The 22,082-nt window shown below is 49.8% G+C and overlaps 1 protein-coding gene across 2 annotated transcripts in view; it reads left to right on the forward strand.

Moving 5' to 3' along the window:
• Positions 1–3,806, forward strand: part of Cysu (peroxidase homolog) — a 210,983-nt gene extending 207,177 nt beyond the window's left edge. For both annotated transcript variants that reach the window (XM_077703910.1, XM_077703911.1), the window contains exon 15: positions 927–3,806. In XM_077703910.1, the coding sequence (XP_077560036.1) occupies positions 927–1,014 (88 nt within the window). In that variant the 3' untranslated portion in view covers positions 1,015–3,806. The remainder of the gene's footprint in view (positions 1–926) is intronic.
• Positions 3,807–22,082: the final 18,276 nt, after the last annotated feature.

The raw sequence follows: 22,082 nt of genomic DNA on the forward strand, positions 1-22,082 counted from the left end.
ATTCATATGGTATACCTTACACATGGGTATCTCACTACCCTTTTTAAGTGCAGAGCACTTTAGGGGCTCGCCTTGTCGTCGTAGCTCGCTCACTGGGCCCAAGTAGAGCCCCACAGCGTTCCGTCATAGTGGCTGTCGTCACGGCGTAACCCGGGGCTTCGAAAGCCAAGCGGCTTATATAGTCATAAACGTTAGAAACTCCTGAACCGCTGGCGCTTGTCATACATCTCCGCGTAGTTTAGCGCAAAGAAAAGTGTAGGGACATTTGAGGCAAAATATACATAATTAATCGGCAGCACCCGCGTTCACTTAGTTAGGAACACTCGTTGGGTTGGTTTTTACGATAGTAAGCGAAAAAAAGTGCCAGTGCAATGCCATCACGTGCGGGAGGAAAAGCAAGCACAAAAAGAACATAACTCCCACTGGCGCAGTTTCAGGCAGTGGGCGTGCGAGCACAGCGAAGGCGGGAAATTTGAATTGCATTGGGTGGTACTAAGTGAGCGGATAACGGCGCTACAGCCCATTATGGCGAATCACTGCTCTGCATTTCCGACAGCTTTCACATTGAGTGGAACGGCTTTAATTTGTATTATATCTCCTTCATAATCTCTGGCACAAGTTTTACTGACTGTGGGGTTTAACTAAATAATTAAATCAGGAGGGCGCAAACCGGTGAACTTACGGTGTGGGCAAGAAGGATGCTACGCACCTGAAACCTAATAAAAATGCTCAACCAGATCACACCGCATGGGAACAAAAAGAGCGACGTATATTTTCTTAGTGAACTGAACCTTAACTCTCCCAAGTAGACATCAGGGAATCGTAGCTGGCCGACCTCTTTATATAAACGTCGCATACTCCGGAACACTAGTGGGTATTTGTGGCGTAACAGATCAAAACGTAATTTTTAAACATTTCACTTCCAGCAACCCGAGGATCAACTGTGCTTCGTACGACGTGATGCCCAAGATGGACTTCAGCAAGTGGAAAGACACGTCGTACCTAAAGAAATAATTGCCGACACTCTAACAAAATGCTTTCCATTCACAACAACCTGCGCGAGAAAACGCAAACGAAGAAAAAAAGACAACGAATTATCTGTCGCATCCTCCGCTGCGAAGGAAAAAAAAAAAGCTCTGTTCAACTTGACGAGCATTAACGCGTAGAACAATCCGATGAACGTATATGCTCATACGCAGTACAGCGTATGGCGAGAGCATCTGCAGCGGTGACGACCGGGGTGTTAATCATAACCATGGGCAAGGACAACTCCTTTACGTGCTGTAAGAGCTCTCGTACTGAGTTACTATACCGAACGGATTGCTCGACGCTCCCCGAATGCAGAGGATGCGACATCTCGCAGCGGATCGTTCGGACAATCATGTGCGGCTTAAGAGCGCCGAAGTATTTCAGCCCGTAATGGATGCAATCATGCAAACTGCGCGCTTTCTTTTGCATCGAAATTTGCATTGAATTCAACAGCAGTCATCGAATTCAGCGTGAGCCTAAAGTGATGGACAGCGTTACGCCTGGCATAAACTGCACGAGATTACCGCGGAAGAAGTATTTTGGAGAAAAGTACATATAAGGGAGTGATGAAAGAAGTGCAGCTGATAAGTGTCTTCCACTAGCGTTTTCTTTTGTGCCATAGCGTCTTTTTTTAAAGCAGAATTACGCATTCTGCGACCAATGCGAACACTCCATTATATGTAAAGAAAGCTATCCCACAGCGAATGGCGGTCTCACACACCAACAGCAATTGCTTGCTTAAGAAACCAACTGCACCCTTTTGGCTTGTCTTGTTGTTGCTTTCATAACATCGCTTAGGCAAGGCTTTTTTTTTCTTAGGCAGGCAGCCTTTTTTCTCTGACATTCACAAATGGTGTACAGTTTATAGACAGCTTTAAGAGCTGTAAGTGCCTAACCGACTTTTACATTTTGTGGTAGAAGTGATAAACTTCAACACTACTTTCATAGAGAAAAGCTTAACTTTCTAGTATTACACCGGCAGCGCTTGCCTTTGGACGATGCAACCATTCCCTTCCACCAATGAATAATCAAAAGTCTGTTTTTCCCAGGCTTTAACTCTGCAATATCTCTGTAGCTTATGCTTAAGGCATTTCACCACACACGTTTTATGCCAGTTTTTGCAGTTATCGTGCTTATCTGAGAACGGGAGCCTAATAAGCAACGGAATTTAGAAAAGGTGGCGTAGTCTGCGGAACCTGTGCTTGGCCATACATGAAGCAAATACAGCTGTCCTTTCACGGGAGTAATACCGCGTGAGTAGTGACCGACCCCAGTGAGATAATGCGTTGCCAGTGAAGCTCAGCCATCAAAACCTCCAAACGGTAACCACAGGGCCGACGTCTACCCCCTCCCTCGTGCTACTTCAGTAACCGTTTCTGCGCCTTTGCTACACGTGTACAGCGGATTACCTCACACACGGCCGCCGGAGGCCCCCCTTTTGTACATACGGTTCGTAGCTGTACACTTATGGTTGACGACAGGGCAGCTCCCATCATGTGTAGGACGTACGCTTCTTGCCTATATCTACGTTCCCGTCGCGCTGGTTACCGCTTCAACCGCCCAGTGCTCCATGAACTGGCCAATTTGTCCTCAGAGGAGGCATTATTGCCTTCTTCTGATCTTTTGCTTTGCCATGTTTGCACGCGCATTTTTCACACATACGCAACCATGTGCTGCGCGCATGCCCTGTGCAGAGCAGAGTTAAGATTTACCTTCGCGTCGCAAAGGCGAAATCACATTCACTTTAAGACGAAATCTTCAGTGACCAAATCGCAACATGGCTAAAAAAGAGCATAGAATAGAAAGAAGTGTTATAGCTCCATTCTATGGCTTCATTGGTCACACTGACCACAGTGAAGCCTTTAGAGGCACTATGCAGCCGAATTCACTGCATTAGGAAGCACCTTGCTCAGAAAACAGCAGCTAAGTGTATGAAAAACAACAAAAAGAAACGTACGCCTGCCATTTAGAGGTGAGGGGGGCACATGCGCTGTCTGTGAGTGAATATACGTCAGTAGAGAAGATATGAGTAAAGAATAACTAAACGCAAGCGACCTTGCATCATGTATTTTCACCAACTGACCATACAGGAAATGATCGATTGCCAAGAAACCTCCTTCTGTTCCCTTTCCTTAAGACTTTCTTTTTTTTTTGATGTTGCACATTTAGAACGAAAGCGTACAAGTTTTGTTTCTCCTTCGGCACAACTGCCTTTGTAAATACTTCCCAGTCTCCTCCTCTGCCCCGTCCTTGATATTTATATGTGACACCCCTTCGGAGGTCCACGGGCTTCACTACGCCTCGGATGTCGCCACCACTGCGGCGACACTGTCACCGACAAGTTGTCTTTTAAGTGATGGTGTACCTTCACTAAATGTGTTTCAATGCTCCATCATTTATTTGGAAGCATAAATGCAACAAACCATGTCCCACACGGCGCATAAACTTTGATTTAAATTGACTTTACCATTGTAAAGTTGTGTTTAAAATTATCCGGCAATAGACAGAAAATCAGCACTGCGCACATCTTAGGCCAGAGCAAGTACCAATGGCGCAGTGAAGTCCCTAGGCCTAAAGGGTCAGTTGTGTTCTCTTTCCTTCCGTCTCTCTATATATTTCTTTTTTACTTTTCGACGCAACAAAGAATCATTGATGTGAGTGAGACAGCGAGCGAGCACCTTGAAATGACGCACGCTTATTATTTTTTTTACATGTATGAGAAGTGTGCAACTTTTGTTAACTAACTTCTGAATAAAAAAATGTTGGTTTTTCATTAAGTTGTGTGCCGTGTGCCTCTCTCTGTCGTGGACGTATGGAAGGTGAGTGGAAGGTTTGTTTATTTTATTGATTTCTCTCACTCTGACACGATTTCATATTCCTTTCGATTACCCATGTCCTCTGCAACTTAAACTCCCCACACCAAGTCTTTTATTCATGTTCTTGATGGGACAGCAGCCTAAATAAATTACCTTACACATAAATAGCCAGGCTTGAATCAGGTAATGCTCCCCTCCACCAAATAAAGGGTACGCATGCAACAATTCCCAATTGGATGTACTATTATAAGTCCGCAAGATTGAATCAGTATCAATGGACCTTTTTCCAGTAGCGATCTGCGCGTGCGCGGGCTGCTGGTCCGCCATTCTTGGCAGTCGCCTTGGGCGAAATAAACAAAAGGGTTTAATAAAAGGATTAAATAAACAAAAGGGCTCCCCTCAGCTTGCTGCTTGGGGAGCGGCTATGCCTCCTAGAGCTGCACGTTTTTATATTCTCTTTTCGGACAGTTCGCAGTGCGTTCGTATGTGCACACAAAAAAGCTTTCAAAGAAAGAGGGCAAATATGTTTGAGGCTGACCACACTGCGAGCACTTGGGTACCAGAGAGGGAGCAACGGAAATGAAGAAAAAAGTGAAGAAAAGGGGGTGCTTCGGCCACTGCAGAATAGTCACGAGAGCGTGCGCCTGCTACCGTGACATTCATGTGAGAGGCGCGGGTGACAGGCAAGTTCAGGAGGGACTGCAGGACCAGGATATTTCTTGCACGGGGATTCCCCGCAAGCCAACATTTTTGGGGACGCGCCTCACTGCCAATTTAGGTTCGCCGTGTCGGCCGCTAGGAAGACCAGTACTGGAAAAAGGTCCAGTACACGGTGAAACATCACTCGTATAAAATTTATTGGTATGTGTGGGATCCAGCATGCGACTGCAGGTTTAACACTGGTGAGAAGTGGAACAATTTACTTGATGAAAAAAAAATATATTGGCCAACAAGGAAAGCTATAGCTGAAGTGTAAACCAGTTCCCCGTTCCTCTAGCCAGGTAATGACAGTGCACAAAGTTTGGGAACTGTGCGTACTACCTGCCCTTGGAAATAGTATATACAAATAGTAATCTTCAAATTTCAGGAAACGTCTGGAATTGCTCAGTAACAACCAGTACACCTTAATTCTTTCATTGAGTCATCTTCAAAGGGAGCTGATGCAAACCACATTGTGCCCCACTGAATGGCTTGTGAGTAATATGTCTTCAAGGTTACCGTATTTACCCAACTCCAACGCGGACCCGATTTACGTGACTGAAAAAAAAGACTGCAAATTTCTACCTGAATCCAATCCGCATGCAATTTTAAGGCCTATTTTTCATGAAAAAAAGGCGCGTGTTAGAATTGGGTAAATACGGTATTACCGCTAGACGTAAGCTGTCGTTCACGACCTTACCAAAGGAAGGTGGCACTGGGATTGATAATCCAGCTAGTTTTTAACTCTCTATTCGTAGTGTGTCCCCACTCATTTGCACAGCCAGCTATTACTACACATGCCTAAAACTGATGTTGAGAATTCACTCATGTTGAATTCCAAAGGCAGATCTGGAGCACTTTCAGAGCAACTTTTTTGCTCCGTTTGGACCAAACAAGTTCCAATGGCAGATTGGGAGCAACCGAATCATGTTCCAATGGCACATCGAGTGTGCCGTCGCAGCCAAGGTCGCTCCGTGGATCAAGAAAATGTGCTTTCCTAAAATCGGTGGAGTAGGCTGGAACTCGCAGGGTGCCGTCTCTTCTTTCGTGACATTCGAACAACGACTGGATGGACGGTGTACATAAATGCACCTTCGGTATTTCGATGTTTCTTCACCTGCCTCCAAAAAGGCCGATGAAGTTTCCATAACAAGCAGCGTTGGCCACCGTCGAGACTAAAGTCCCTTCATCGGCTTCTGGCTAATAAAGGGATTTTAGCTGATAACGGGAAAGCAGAAAATGCTTGCAGAAAAGCAGACACTTGAGGAAAAGCCCGGCATAAAGGCTGCCGGAAAATTCCTCTTCCCGTCACGCCTCGCCATTTGCTCCAGCGGGAGCGGGTGCGCTCTAAAGGCAGTTTTGGAGCAACCTGCTCTTCGAGGAATTGGTGCGTGCTTGGCGGCAGTGTGCAGTTATGCTCCACATCTGCCATTGGAATTCAGCATCACTTACGCCTGTACAAAATACTACTGCCTTACACATACTTCAGAGACAAAATTCAGTGTCATTTGTTTTACAGGGACATCAAAGTATGAGAACATTTTATGTATATATTGTCGCGAAGACAAGAACGATGCAGTTGTCTTGAATGAGAAACACGTTTATTGGAGCGAACTTGTGCTCCTCTAACAACTCAAAAGAATACAGAGGCGGCGAAGCAGCGGTCAACGAAGTGACTTGCACAGGCGAGTGTCGTTGAATCGAATGCTCCGGCGTCCGCACTGCAGGCTTTTTATCTTTCGGCACGCGTGGTTCTCGAAACGTCGATTCACATCGAGAACATAGTAGATCCAAGAAGATTATTCTGGGCTGTTCACGTTAGATCGGAATGCTCTCCCTATCACGACAGATAACACATGCGGCACAGAAAGAAAGAATGGAACACGCGCTTCCCTTGGCGCAGAGATAACACAGACCGGCGCAGCCAGGCGGTAAAAGCAAAACACAAATAAACAAACCCAATGTATGGTTCGCGGAATTACCCCCCCTCTAAGAGTGCATCGACTCGATGCTAACATAAGCGACAGTCCGAAAATAAAAATAAAATTCGTTATCGTCCATAGAAAGGTTTTAAGCGAACCACGTGAACGACTTCGGGCCGCGTGCGTCGTCGTGATGTTCCGGAATCACCATCGGGGATCACCTCGTAGGTAAGTTGGCGACACGTCGTAGAATCTGGTAGGGTCCGAAATACCGTCGCAGGAGCTTCTCACTGAGTCCGCGTCGTTGGATGGGAGTCCAAACCCAAACACGATCCCCTGGTTGGTACTCGGCGTCTCGGCGTCGGAGGTTGTAGCGGCCCGCATCCACCAGCTGCTGGTCCGTTATACGAACTCGAGCGAGCTGGCGGGCCTCCTCCGCACGTTGAAGATATCCGTGGACGTCGGCGTTGAGGTCGTCGTCTTCTACGTGCGGAAGCATGGCGTCGAGCATCGTAGTTGGCCTTCTACCGTAGACAAGCTCGAACGGCGTCAGCTGCGTCGTCTCCTGGATAGCCGTGTTGTACGCAAACGTGACATACGGGAGCACTTCGTCCCAAGTCTTATGTTCAACGTCAACGTACATTGACAGCATATCTGCGATTGTCTTGTTCAGACGTTCTGTTAGTCCGTTCGTTTGGGGGTGGTACGCCGTCGTTCTTCGGTGATCCGTGTTGCTGTAGCGTAATACTCCTTGCATCAGCTCCGCAGTAAATGCCGTTCCGCGGTCGGTGATTAGGACTTCCGGGGCTCCATGTCGCAGCACAACTTGGCTTATAAAGAACTTTGCCACTTCTTGTGCAGTCCCCCTCGGAAGAGCGGCGGTCTCTGCGTAGCGCGTCATGTAGTCTGTCGCTACGACAATCCACTTGTTCTGTGATCGTGACGTAGGGAACGGGCCTAAAAGGTCCATTCCAATCTGTTGAAATGGTCTCGATGGGACGGCGATCGGTTGCAGAAGTCCGGCGGGTCTTGTTAGCGGCGTTTTTCGTCGCTGGCAGTCACGGCAGCTCCGGACGTAGTGGGTGACGTCAGAGGTAAGGCCGGGCCAGTAGTACCTCGCCTTGATTTTTCCAATAGTGCGCGCTGTGCCTAGATGTCCGGAAGACGGGTCGTCGTGGCACGCTTCCAAAATTTCGTCACGAAGGTCCGCGGGGATGACGAGAAGGTAATTCGCTCTTGTTCCGGGGCTGAAATTCTTCTTCACGAGGACGGAGTTTCTCAGGCTGAATGCTGGTAAGCTGCGTTTGAAGGTCCTAGGAACGGCAACGTTGCATCCCTCGAGGTACTCGATTATAACGCGTAAGTCGGGGTCGGCACGCTGCTGGGCGGCTAGGTCGCTCTCCGTCACGATCCCGAAGAACGCACTATCTTCGTCAGCGTCTTGTAGTGGTGGGTCGACGGGGGCGCGGGACAGGCAGTCGGCGTCGGAGTGTTTCCTGCGGATTTATAAACGACTGTAACGTCGAACTCCTGCAGGCGCAAGCTCCACCGCTCAAGACGGCCAGAGGGGTCCTTCAAATTGGCGAGCCAACACAGCGCATGGTGGTCTGTTACAACCTTGAATGGCCGTCCATACACGTATGGGCGAAATTTTGAAATCGCTTATATAATAGCCAGGCACTCTTTCTCAGAGGCAGAATAGTTTTTCTCCTCCTTCGACAGACCACGGCTGGCATAGGCGATTACCCTTTCGCAGCCGCTTTGCTTTTGGACAAGGACGGCACCCAAGCCTATATCACTGGCGTCCGGGTGCATTTCCGTTTCGGCATTTTCGTCGAAATGAGCGAGCACGGGCGGTCTTTGCAGGCGTTTTTGCAGCTCGCAGAATGCTTTTTCTTGGTCGTTTTCCCAGCTGAAAGGGGTGCTATCTTTCGTCAAGCGCGTGAGTGGCTCTGCAATGCGTGCGAAGTTTGCGACGAAGCGTCGGTAGTATGCGCACAGCCCGAGAAATCTTCGCACGCCCTTCTTGTCTTTCGGCCTTGGTTAGTTCGCAATGGCTGAAGTTTTTGCCGGGTCAGGTAGGACTCCCGCGGCGTTGACGACGTGGCCCAAGAACTTGAGTTCCCCGTATGCGAAACGGCACTTTTCAGGCTTCAGCGTCAACCCCGACGTACGAATGGCCTCGAGTGCAGACTCCAACCTTGCAAGGTGTTCGTCGAAAGTCCGGGCGAATACCACTACGTCGTCGAGGTATACGAGGCAGGTGTGCCACTTAAGGCCAGCTAGCACAGTGTCCATGACTCTTTGAAACGTCGCTGGTGCTGTGCACAGCCCAAACGGCATCACCTTGAACTTGTATAGGCCGTCTGGGGTTATAAATGCAGTCTTCTCTCGGTTTCTCTCGTCCACTTCAATTTGCCAGTAGCCGGTCTTCAGGTCCATCGATGAGAAGTACTTCGCGTGGCAGAGGTGGTCGAGGGCGTCGTCGATTCGGGGGAGGGGGTACACGTCCTTTGTCGTGATTTTGTTCAGTCGCCGGTAGTCAACACAAAACCTTAATGTGCCGTCTTTTTTCTTTACGAGTACGACGGGCGCAGCCCAGGGGCTTTTCGAGGGCTGTATAATGTCGTCGCTGAGCATGTCGTCGACTTGAGTCCGGATGGCTTCCCGTTCGTGTGAAGAGACGCGGTACGGTGACTGTCGGGTGGGTCGGGCTCCATCTTCGGTTATTATTCGGTGCTTCGCTAGAGGGGTCTGACGTAGTTTTGCGCTCGACGAAAAACATTCGCTATAGCGAGGCAGAAAAGCCAATAACTTGTTCCGTTGTTCTTGCGGTAGCGCCGGATTCACGTCGAAAGGCTGCGGGAGCTTGAAGGTTTCTACGGGTGTGCGTTCAAAGTCGGCGACCGCGATCACGTCACTTGCTTCTTGCGCTTCTTCGAGGAATGCAACTGCCGCGCCCTTGTTTAAATGCTGGTACTCCTCGGTGAAATTCGTAAGCAAAATGTGGGATTGGTGTTCCTTGAAGCGCGCAATGCCTCTTGCGACCGACACACCACGGTTGAGAAGCACCCTTTGATCGGTGTCTACGATAGCGTCGACGTCAGGAGCAGCATCTTCACAGTAGACTGCGATCATCAAGCTTGCGCGGGGTGGCAGGGTGACATGATCATCGGCAATCCTTACAGCAGCACGTCGTTCGGGGTTCGGTTCCGGCGTCATGGAGTGATTGGGGGAAAAAGTTATTGACTTGGTCTGCAGATCGATTATTGCACCGTTGTCCATCAAAAAGTCCATTCCAAGAATTACGTCGCGGGAGCAGTTAGGCAGAATGACGAACGCCGCAGGGTACGTTGTGCCATCTATGGTGACGCGCGATGTGCACGTTCCACTTGGCGTCACGAGGTGGCCTCCTGCTGTGCGTATGTGCGGACCGTCCCATCTGGTCATAACTTTCTTCAGTTTAGACGCAAATGGTCCGCTCATTACCGAATAGTCAGCTCCCGTGTCTACGAGGGCGACTACGTCAAAGCCGTCGATGGACACCTTGACGTCAGATGCAGTCTTCCTCGAGTTCCGGGTTCGTCGGGGCGTCGTATCTCTGCTTGTACGTGTTGACGGTCGGGCACTGTGCATCGTCGTTGTCGTCGTCTTCTCAACGGACGTCTCGGTCAGGTCGGGTACGCGTCGCGCCGTGTAGCTGTCGTCGTGTTCAGGAGTCTCGTTAGGGCTAGGTCGGGTCGTCGGGTTGAGGGCATGTCGTGAATGAAGGTCTTCAGCGGGTCGCTGCGTCGTTGGAGGATTTTCATTTTTCCGCCGTTGTGCAACTTTACCTCCCGAAGTTGCTGCTTTTAGTTTCCCCCGCGTGGGCTGGGGGACCTTCCACGTGAGAAGTCAGCAGTGCTGCGGCGGTTCGGTGACTGATACGGGTAGGGCGACGGTGAACGGTTGAAGCGGGCTGGTCCTCGGTTGGTGTTGGAGAGGTATTCTTCGATCTCAGCAGGGCGCTGGCCGTATCGGGGGCGTGGGGCGTCGACGGAGAACCCTCGCAAACCGAGCCTCTTGTAGGGACAGCGACGGTAGATGTGGTCGGCCTCTCCGCAGTGGTAGCACAGCGGGCGATTATCGGGCGTTCGCCACACGCCGGTCTTCCTTGGCGTCTGGTATTGGTCTACAAGGCGTCGGGCGGGCGGCATTGGACGGCGGTATGGCTCGGCCTCTTGACGACGGGTTGGAGCAGGGCGGGGTTGACGAACAGCCGAGGAGTAGGTCATGGCTTGTGGTTCGCGGGGTGCTTCCGATGGCGTAGAAGTTCCCAGTGCGTTTTGGACTTCTTCTCGGATTACGTCGGTCAGGGAAGCCACTTGAGGTTGCGGCGTCGTTGGAAAAAGCTTCCGAAGCTCCTCCCGGACCACTGCTCGGATGGTCTCTCGCAATGTATCGAAGCTTCCATTTGCGGCACCGATGGTCTCCGAGAACAGCGCGTTGACAGGGCGATCGTACTGCCTCGTTCGAATTTCTAGCGTCTTCTCCATCGCGGCCGCCTCAGACGCGAATTCCGCCACTGTCTTCGGAGGGTTACGGACTAGACAAGCAAAAAGCTCTTGCTTCGCTCCTCGCATTAGAAACCTGAGCTTCTTTTCCTCGGTCATTTCAGGGTCCGCACGACGAAAAAGTCGCTTCATGTCCTCAACGAAAATCACGACTCCTTCGTTGGGGTGCTGCGTTCGAGTTTCAAGCAAAAGCGCAGCTCACTCTTTTCTCACCACGGTAGTGCAAGTCTTAAGAAACTCCCTTTTGAATTGAGTCCAGTCGGTCAAAGAGCTCTCATGGTTCTCGAACCAAGTTCGAGCAGCATCTTCTAAGTAAAAGAAGACATGCCGGAAAGTTTCTTCGTCGTCCCACCTGTTGAAGATGCGGACGCGCTCCAGCTTCTCCAACCATTCTTCGGGGTCTTCAGCGGGGGCTCCCCGGAACGATGGCGGTTCTCGGGGCTGCTGCAGGATGATTGGCGACGTTGTTTCTTGTACCATGGTGTTGGTTGCAGCGTTCCTTCTCTTGGGCCCTTCTGGCAGAAGACCGAACTCGGGTAGCAATCCTTGCAGTCGGGGGGTCGGGGGCTTTCTCTGGTTGGACTGGCTTGGCGGCTTCGAGATGTCGTAGAGGGCATAAAGACTTAGTACCCAGCACTTCCACCAGATGTCGCGAAGACAAGAACGATGCAGTTGTCTTGAATGAGAAACACGTTTATTGGAGCGAACTTGTGCTCCCCTAACAACTCAAAAGAATACAGAGGCGGCGAAGCAGCGGTCAACGAAGTGACTTGCACAGGCGAGTGTCGTTGAATCGAATGCTCCGGCGTCCGCACTGCAGGCTTTTTATCTTTCGGCGCGCGTGGTTCTCGAAACGTCGATTCACATCGAGAACATAGTAGATCCAAGAAGATTATTAAGTGCGAATGCACTTTATAAGCGACCCCAAACCATCCACCGCCGGCGGCGGCGGCGTTGGCGTCCGCAGTGCTCCTCTATATTTAAAAAAGAAACAGCATCCGGCACCAGGTTTCGATCCCAGGACTTTGCGGCCGCAGCGCGACGCGCTACCGACTAAGCCACGGACGCCACGCTAATATCAGTGTGAGTAACGCGCCTTATATCTTTAACGCATTCAAACTACGTCGTCAGCGGCGTGCGTTGGCGACTCAGCGGCGTTATAGCGCCTTGATAACTGCGTGGTGTACACGTGATACTACAAACCCGATGGAAGAGATGGAAGAGAAGGCGGCGAGGCGGTGGGCTGCGGGGGCCGAGCGCAAGCGCCGCAAGCGGGCCGACAACCGTGCATTCGCACTTTCACATTCTCCCCCTCGGGGAAATGCGGGGGAATTTTTTCTGGGCTGTTCACGTTAGATCGGAATGCTCTCCCTATCACGACAGATAACACATGCGGCACAGAAAGAAAGAATGGAACATGCGCTTCCCTTGGCGCAGAGATAACACAGACCGGCGCAGCCGGGCGGTAAAAGCAAAACACAAATAAACAAACCCAATGTATGGTTCGCGGCAATATGTAGGCTACAGTGACAAGATCATGGATAACCCTTTATGTCAGCAGTAGTTACCACATACGTTTTTTAATACGAATATTTTGTCGTCTCAAATCATAAACGGTGTAATGAAATCGACGAAGCTGCTGATCGATGAAAGGGACAGCAAGGAAAGGGCATGTAAATATAAAATAAATAAATCTGGCAGCCATTATAGATTACATGTCTGTCGAACATATGCAAAAATTCATGAGCATTAATGAAAAGGCTACCAAAGCCAGCAAACATGAGCCTCCATTTAAAGGGCCGGTGAAGAGCTTTTCAAAAAAAATTTTGTTGGGGGCATTACATTAAGGTTTTCCTGACGCTGAATTCGAAAAACATGTTTATTTTATGTGTAAATACCCCCAAACCATCTTTTTTCGTCAAAACAAACGACCCCTTCCCGCGGGCGCGGTGAGAGCCTCAGCCCTGGCTGCCTTTCGCGATTGGCTGGCGGCAGATGACGTCATATTCGGAAGTGCCGGCGCTGCGGGGACCGCTCGGCCTTAAGATCTCATTCTGTTCCCGTTCAGATACGGGCTAGAAGGTCCTCTGGTGAATGGAGGGCTCACACAACCTTACCTTAGAATAGGAGAGCCTGAGGGAAGTATAAACACAACAGGTTCGCTCGCGGCAAGCTTTAGAAAGGGGTTCACCCCCGACGACTCATGGCCGACATGTTTCTCGGGTGCAGGGAGTTGCGCAGATATTGGTTCGCCGCTTTCACTACCAGCGCTAGCCACAATTCCTAGCACAATTTTTCAATCCACCATGATCCCCATCCTCGAATGTAGAACTTTGTTTTTACATTTGGACAGGCGGCAACAAGTTCTGAGCAGCGGCCTGCGATGCGCACAGGCAGCGCGGCCGCCGCCGGTCGCCGCGTCGCACAGAGGTGCTGGTGCCGGGTCGCTGCTCGGCCGGTCAGCGGAACGTGGCATTACTGCACATACGCATGTTTTAGAATAGGGGAGCCGAACGTTGGTCGCCCCCCAAAAGGTAGAGGAACCCAAGCGCAGCACGCTGGTCCCCGACGAGCTTTAGAACGCCTTCCCCAACAGCTCCAGCCGACTCAGGTTGCTCGGATCGCCGCTGATATTGGGAACTTTAGGCTTAGCACCAAGGGAGCTAGTTGGTCGCCGCTATCTCTACAGTTGCGAATGACTATCCTTAACGCAGTTTTTCACCACGCTATCATCCCCTTTCTCGCATGTGGAACCTTATTCCTACGTTGATAGTCATTCTAGCGATCGGTGCTGTGCTCATTCTTGCGCGCAGGTAACGCCATTCATTGGCCTCTCGCCGCGTCTCGTGCTCGGGCAGGTTGGTTTGCGGCCGTCGACGAGCCTCCGCGGCCTCCGCGACCGGTCGGCGCCCCGCATCGCGATACAAATTAGATCACCTCTTTCGAAATCACCTTGTATGACAATCCCTAGCACAATTTTTCACCACACTATCATCCTCTCTTGCACGTTTACCTTTCTTTTCGCGACGGCCGTGTTTCTGGACGGCAGCGAAGGGCGGTCGCTGCCGCGGCATGTGTGGTGCGAGCCGTTACGTGCGCCGTACGGGCAAGCACGACCGGCGAGTGTGCGGAGCGCTTCCGCGCGCAGAAAACGCTTCATGCTTTCAGCTTGCTTGATTTCTTCTTAAAATCTAGCTATTCAGCTAAGCTGTCGTCACAGCCAACAACGTTGATCGGGAAAACGAAAGCCCAGAGCGCTGTGGTCCCACAAATTTTCTAATTCCCTTATAATAATGGATCAGGAACTTGGAGTACCTCCGTATTTGTTTGAGCCCGTCGCTTCGCGTACAAAGCACAGAGCACCCGACGACACGGCCTGCCCCGCGACTACTCGTGAAGGCAATGTAGTAGCCACGGGTGCTCGGGTAGGAAATCTTTGGTATCTAGGAGTCGCTTTAGAGAATCACGCAGTAGCATTAAGGTTAAAAATCGACGCGGAAGCAACTCTAGACAATGATGATTAATAAAGTGCAGACCCAGAACAGCTATTTAATTCGGAACTTCGCCCAGAAAACTGGGACACAGCGCGAAGCGGCGGCGCACGTCGCTGGCCGTCTTCCGAATATGACGCTACTTCCGGTCGCTGCCGCTCAGTTTCTCGCTCTTCCAGCGATGCGGCAGGGAGCGGCGGGCTTTGTAGATTCCGCGCGTTTGTACGCAAGAAATTGATAACGCAGGCAATCGTGAAGCGTTTTCTGCATCGGAAACAGTTCGCGCACACGCCGGCCGCGCCTGCCAGCTCGGCACACACAGCGGCTCGAACAGGCGCAGACGACGGTGTGCGCCGGCTAGCAGACCACGGTAGCAACCGCTTGTCGCTGCTCTTCCGAATCAATCGCTAAAACGAAGTTACACATGCGAGAAAGTAGGTGTTAGTGTGGTGAAAAATTGTGCTAGGGATTGTTCTCAGGGCTTATTTTAAAAGCAGCGATCAGATATCTGCCGCGATGCAAGCCTATGCTGACCGGACGTAGATGCCGCGGCGCGCGGTGCGCCGAGCGGCCGAGAGATGGCGATACCTGCGCGGAAGCATCGAAACAGGCTACGCAGAGCATATGTCTCGGTCACCGATCGCTCAAACGGCAGTTGTAGCACAAATAAAGTTTCACATGCGAGAAAGGGGATGCTAGTGTGGTGCAAAATTGTGTAACGGATTGTCATTCGCAGTTGCACAGGTAGCGGCGATCAAATATTCGCCAGGATGCTAAGCCTAAAGTTCTCAACACCCGAGCCGACCAGAGCAACGCAAGCCGGTTGCGGGCTCAGCGGGCTCTCATTGGCTGTGGCCTCACGACGACGGCGACGATGGCACGACCACGACCGGCTATGGGTCTATTCGTTTCACATGCACCACGTGAACCAGTTCAGGCGGTGCAGCACTTCGCCGTTCGTTCCAGTGGTGCAGCTCGCGGCACCTGAACCGCGCCGTTCGATTCACCGGTGGTGCCGACGGGTGCAGGACGAGTTCACGGCTTTGCCTGCACTCCCTGCCGAGGAGGTGCAGAAGCAGACGACAAAAGTGCAGGGCTGGTTCCGCCAATGGCGGAACCCACTTTGCACCGCTGTGAACTGGTTCAAGAGGTGCAGGCTTAATCGAATAGACCCTATATTTTGCACGACCTGCGCACGCCGCCGCTCCCAAGCGCGCGCAATTTGCTTTTGCTTGTCTTGTTCTTTTTAGTTCGCTGGAGCGCCACTGCAAGCCACGGCGCTGCGTTTGATCCTCAAGTCGTGGCACGGTCGCATTGACTTGCATAGGAATTGTGCGAGGAAACTGCGCGGGCCCGGGACTGCCGAATGCTCGAGCCCGGCTCTGAGCGCATGCCGGGTTCGGACGTTGTAGCACGCATTTTGTCGGGCTCGGGCCGGACTCGAGCTTGAACAAATTTTTTTTTTTTTTTTTCTGGCCGTGCCGGCGCGCGCCGCGGCGCGCGCCGGCCCTCAGTGCCTGAGGCCCGGCAGTCGCGTGCCGCAAATTTTAAATTGTTGATAACAAAAAGTTTGCTCATTTACCCTTTAGGTTAAGTGAACACATAGAAAAGCGAATGAAAACAAAATCGAACGGAACTTTAGCATGGCGGGCTACATAATGCAAGCAAGACGTCCAGTCTGAAGAACTATAAATAACTTTTCGGACAACTTTTTTTTTCTCCTCAAAAGCATATTGAAGGAGAGTTTTTCTGTGAAGCGAATTCAATGGATCAACGGAAGCTGGAATATCTGTTCAATAAATGTGTAAATTAAGAAGATTACCCCCTTTCTCAAAATCCTTTTAATGATCCCCGGTGTGCGTCGCAAGTGCAGCACATTCGCCGAGATTCTTGAAAATACATACTCTAAGTCAAGGAATTTTGGTTGCACAAAGCTCAGTCAAAGTTTAATAAAAATTTAAATCCAATATACTTGCAGTATGCTGTATACATACGTTTCTAGGTTGAAGGCCGCAAATTTTTTTTCGAGCTCATGAATTCCGACTAGGGCTGATATTTAAAAAATGACTGGTTGGCACAGGCTTATTTTATTACATTCTGTCAAGATCGGGCCAGACCAGGGTCATATTATAAATTTGTCGGGCTCGGGCCGTGTCTCCCTCGTCGCGCCGGGCAAATTGCAATTGCAACACGCGCATGCACTGCTCGAAATGAATTGTGCGTGGTCGTACAGTCAAACCTCGTTATATCGAACAGTGCGCGAACCGTGAAATAGTTCGATATAACCGAAATTCGATATATAAAATTTGATCAAAAACGCGTCAAAATGCAACGCGATTCAATCACTAAAAAGGCAACGACAAGAATGACTACTCACATGAAGCGTTAAAGTGAACTATTTATTCCCAAGGGAAAAAAACTGCAGCAGCGTTGACTGTTTCTTCGAGTTGACGGCATGTCGTACCACAGCCTGCTCCATGGTTTCCAAAGAGTCCACGAACGCGAGACCACTAACTTCCATTCCGCCGAAGTAGCGGCGTAAAAGTTCCACAGCGGCCATAGCTTCGCCCGCAGTTGGGAGCGGAGCGGGGTCCTCGGTGATCGAAGGGCCAGGTTCGCCATCCACCGCCTCTGAAGTCAGCTCGCAGGTGACCTCCGCGGATATTTCCACGTCGGTTAGGCTGACTCGGCTGAGCCTGAGTCAGCCTCAGAATGGAGTCCGCCAACTGCGTATGCCGCCTAGCCTGAATGGCGCTACCGGCGCCTGAGGCATTTGAGTCGCAAACGCCTGCTGCGCTACCGCTATTCTCCCCTGCGTTGCGGGAAAGCCTGCCGCCTGTCTCCGGAGTGCGTGCTTTCGGCCGGCGCTGAGTTCGATATATCCATTTCTTAACCGACCGAGTTCGATACAGAAAATTAAAAATGCATGTAATTCTTTTAAAAAACTGACAATGGTTCGATATAAGCAATAATTCGATATACCCGTGTTCGATATAACGAGGTTCGACTGTAATCGTTATTTCACCTTTTTTTTTACAACACCTTTACAACACTTTTTTTTACAATGATTTTTGAAAAACCGCAGCACGTCATCGCGCTTGTTGTCAACAATGGTACACTGCTGCGTTCCGTAATGCCAGGGGTCGGCCACCCGCGGCCCTCGGGCCACCTGCGCAGGCGCGTAGCCAGGATTTTTGTTCGGGGGGGGCTAAGATTGTTCTCGTCCCCCCCCCCCTCCCCCCCCTCCCCCCCCCTCCCTTCCCGAACAAAAAATGTGCGGTAGTTTGCAAGCGCCCTTAAAGGCTATTAAGATAAAATACATGTTTGGTTCATTCAAAAGTCTGCCTTGTCCCGATATCAATGATACCAGTTTTATCGCAATCTTCAAAGGAATAATCAAAATATTAAATTAAACGTTTGAAGCAATGGCGAATCCCCGCCCACTTTCCGGCGGCGATTTCACTATGACAGTTCAGGATCTTGTTGGTACGATTGGCGCCTAACGACTTAAGTCACCGCCAAGGAACATGATTGCGCGATTGTAGACGGGCCTCCATTGATCTTATCATTTGAATTCTAACGTGCAGTTAACACACTCATAACTACGCGTTAGTGCTAGCCTATATATATACCACTCCTGCCGATATCACTTCACTGCAGCGCTAAATTTAAAAAATTTTGACATTTGTTGCATTGCTTCGGTTTAAAAAACGCCTGTGATTGGAATGGAGCTGTGCGAGTTACCAAAGGCTAGTTGCTATTCAATTGAACAAGGTTGTATTTTGTCTTTAAAAGGCTCTTTAAGGTTCTCTCATGATATTGGTGTTGATTATGATTGTATTAGTGCCAGCTGAAGTTGTAAACTGGGCGGAAATCCGCAGACCGCGTGGTGCAAATCTGCGCCCGTGATACGGGACGTACATTGCACGCACAGGAACCTTGTGCAGGCATTGCATTAAACGGCCATAGTTTCATGCAATTACTTGCTTTATCTCAACGTGTGGAGTATGATAGGTGTGACAACCGCAATAAAATGACGTAGGCCGTAAGAATTAGATTTTTTTATTTAGTTGTCCTTGTCCAAAATGCAAAATAAAATATTTTGCGTACGCCTGCACAGTAGCGGCCAGTGTCAGGCCAATGGAGCTCATTCTGTGCAGTATACATCGATTCTATGCACTTGCGTTATCTGTAGCGCAGATCTTATCTTTAAAAAATGAGAGGCTATGAATTATACATACAAGAAGCGTTATATCTCTAGCAATAATTTTAACAAATATCAACCCTAAACACACAGACATCATGCGCAATAACAGCGCTGTTAAGCACGAAAATTACATGAACATGGCAAGATTAGTCCACACCAAAGCGTAATAATTCAGCCATTGGTATTTGTTAAGTCATGCCAGTTTAAATTTGCGCTTCTGTTTTGAGTCTCAACACAGTCCATTTCGTAGCTTCTATCAGGTCTCCGGGCGGACATGAGAAGCTTGTGCTTTGTAACATAATGGATCTGGTTTACATTTCGGCACAGCCTAAATGTAGAGTCTGCTGTAATGAGCTTGGTGTTCTCAAATAGTTGCATTATTACCTGTCAAGTTTTCAATGCTTCGTGCATAAATGCCCTATAGTCTGCCTGAAGGATTGTACTATCCAGTAACTTTTCTGGAGCAGCCACCCCATTTAGCTACCACTCCTAGATGAGGTAGAGCAAGTCACTGCAAAGTTCACCATTCGATGCTGTATCGAACTTTATATTTAGCAAGAAAAAATAGGAACGCAAAGACGACGATGCCTGACCGTACTCTTGCGGTTAGGCGTGTTCTGTGCAATCTGAGCAAAATATTGCTGTTTTGAATTTTGTCGTGAGATCTGAGGAAAGAGTTATAATGCGGTCCTACCATTTTGGTTTCAAACTTTAATGAAAGGACATACTTTTTTAGCTGACGCGTGCACTGCCATTTTTCAGCCGAGTACACACTGCCGGTTTTAAAGCTAAACGGTAAAAAAATATCAGTGCATAAGCATGGGTGGCTCTGGAATGTATAGGGCGCACATGAGTTTTGTAGTTTTTGTTAGAGACGCGGGAAATGGAAATTATGTTGGGAATCTCCTTGGCCCACCAGAAAACGGAGGATTGGGCAGCTGTGCAGAGCCAGCATGACCTTCGGGCGTGGTGCGATGCGCGAAACAAGTCAGCATTTTGTTTTCCGGAGTGCACCAAGAAACCATGCGCATTGGCATGGCCCCGTATACAGAAAGACCAAAGACTACCATGCTTCAGCATAAAGCGGACAGTAATGACATAGTTAAACTATTTCCTTGGTTGACAGCGAGCATGATGTTGAAACTCAAGCATGGTTTCAGGCTATACGACAGGATAGATTGGCTAAAAGTTGCAAAGTTGTTTACCGTGATAATTCCTCGGTCATTTCGGTTACTTAGGAAATGCTGACGATTGCTCAAAATGTCCTTCATGCAACATTTTAGAATGTATAAGTAGCAGTTGTGGATTCAGGAAGAAAGACAACAGCGCGCACCCGTATGTGTGTGTGCGGGGGGGGGGGGGGGTGAGGTGAGCGGAGGAGGAGGGCAGAGGTGTGCTGGTGCTCTTGAGGGGGCCTGCTGTCTGTAGCCCGTTTATTTAATTAGGAAATTATGTTGTCTTGCACGACCGATTGAGCCTTGAAAGAACGATACTCCTGCGTCCACAGAACTTCAAAGAAGGCCAGGAAGAGTTAAAGGAAAATTCTACCAGAAAGGCACGTTCGTTTCTTCGCCACCAGTACGAAGGTCCTTCACTTGCGCTGTGCACGTACGCTGCTATGGGTTTAAAATTTGGTGTAGCAGTCGATGCACGCGTAGATAATAAACGTGGTAACAAAAGTCCCGATAACGCGCACACAATGCAACAGCGGCTACATCACATGGAGTTTCGTTCCAGTAAAAGCAAACTATTAAAACTGCAGCCAGAACAAATATATTTTTCACTCTTCATGTACTGATACTCACGCTGTCCCGATACACTCTGAGTAACCCTCTCCAACTTCGTGCATAATAAAATATTTAGGCGTTACAGGAGTTGAATTTACGTTTTCCCTCATTAAAAATCACCTATCCGCTCCACCGTGGGCGCTTTTAACAACCAATTCAAACGCAAATACTGCATTCGGAATAAAACGAAATACACAATTTTAGCTCGCAGACGCAAGATACTGGGGCATCGTATAAATATAAAGAAATTATTATTTAAATATCAGAGAATGCATAACTGATCTGCACTGCACAACTTAACGTACAATGCAACCTCCATCGTCAAAAGACATCAGTGATCATGGAAGGATTAATCACTGGAAGGAAATGACTTACAATTCGAGGCCTCTTTTGGGTGTTGGCACTTGGAACATGAGCTTCTCAAAACCAGGGGCGCTTCTATCCTCGCGACATATTGCCGTTGAGTTTCAGGCCCTTAATATACACTGCTCTGGGCAGCCGCCGTCCAGAGAAAAAGCGGCCGTGGACACATTGGAGGGGCTTTAGTTGTGATCGAGGTAGAATATGGCCACCTGATCGTTGTTACTCTCGCGACGTCGTCTGCCTGTGGCAGGGCTGGTGACCGCGGTGCCTTCACATTTAGGATAAAGTCTGGGACTGGCTCGGGGAGCTGCAGCGCGCCTTTTTTGTCGAACCGCTGTTCTCCAGTTTCCTAGGTTAGGGGAGAATACTTCCGAACAAAGCTGCCTAATCGCATGGGTGAAATTTATTGTCGCAACAGCGCCGTCGGAAGGGGACACTCAGTGCGCGCAGTCTGAGCCCACTCCAACAAAACCCTCCCGGGCTCGCAGAAACGTGAAAAAGGAAGAATGAAGGGCTGACGCGAGGAAGAGGGGCGTACCTTGCTGTGTGTCTCATTCGCAAAGGCCCTTTGCCCGCGCACGACATTCATCCAGCTAAACTGCATGTTTCATCCATTACGTAGCCCCATCGCATTCTTCAGTTACCTTGCACGAGTCTTGAATGTGCACGTGCCCACGGCCGCTTGATCTCCCCTTTTCTAGGAGATGGAGCGGCCGTGGTCAGCCACCGCCGCGTGCACGTTGTTCTGCTTAACATACAAAGATCGTCTGTTCCCTTACGGGCCTGCATCGTACCAGTCTTAAACCATCAATGACCGGCGGTCCCTCTTTTTTTTTTCCCGCGAGTTAGTGCGGACCAATCCTTGCTTCCCCGGCCGAGTCAATCTCCTCTGCTGAGAAGTACTCAGCCGGCCTATTATTCTCTGTGTTGCCACATGTCTCGCACAAAGGGACACAACGCATGCCTGTGTCGTCCCGTGCGCTGAGCTTACCTGAAGGCGCCGTGGCTTTCAGGGCTGCCCCCCTCCGCAATCATCCCTCAGCGGTTCGCACCCTTCAGGGGCTTCATTTTGTCACGGCCGGACTCGACTCCCTTTCCGCAGCGCGGAAAAAGAGTCGAGTCCGGCCGTGGTTTTGTGTAAACACCCTTGCGTAGGGAAGACATTGAGTCGTGAATGCTATAGTGGCACTTTCAAAGGATATGCAGCTTTGTTCG

The sequence above is a fragment of the Haemaphysalis longicornis genome, unplaced genomic scaffold, assembly GCF_048455015.1.
Source record: "Haemaphysalis longicornis isolate Haplotype H1 unplaced genomic scaffold, Haemaphysalis longicornis Haplotype H1 scaffold_3, whole genome shotgun sequence".
In the NCBI taxonomy this organism is placed as follows: Eukaryota; Metazoa; Arthropoda; class Arachnida; order Ixodida; family Ixodidae; genus Haemaphysalis; species Haemaphysalis longicornis.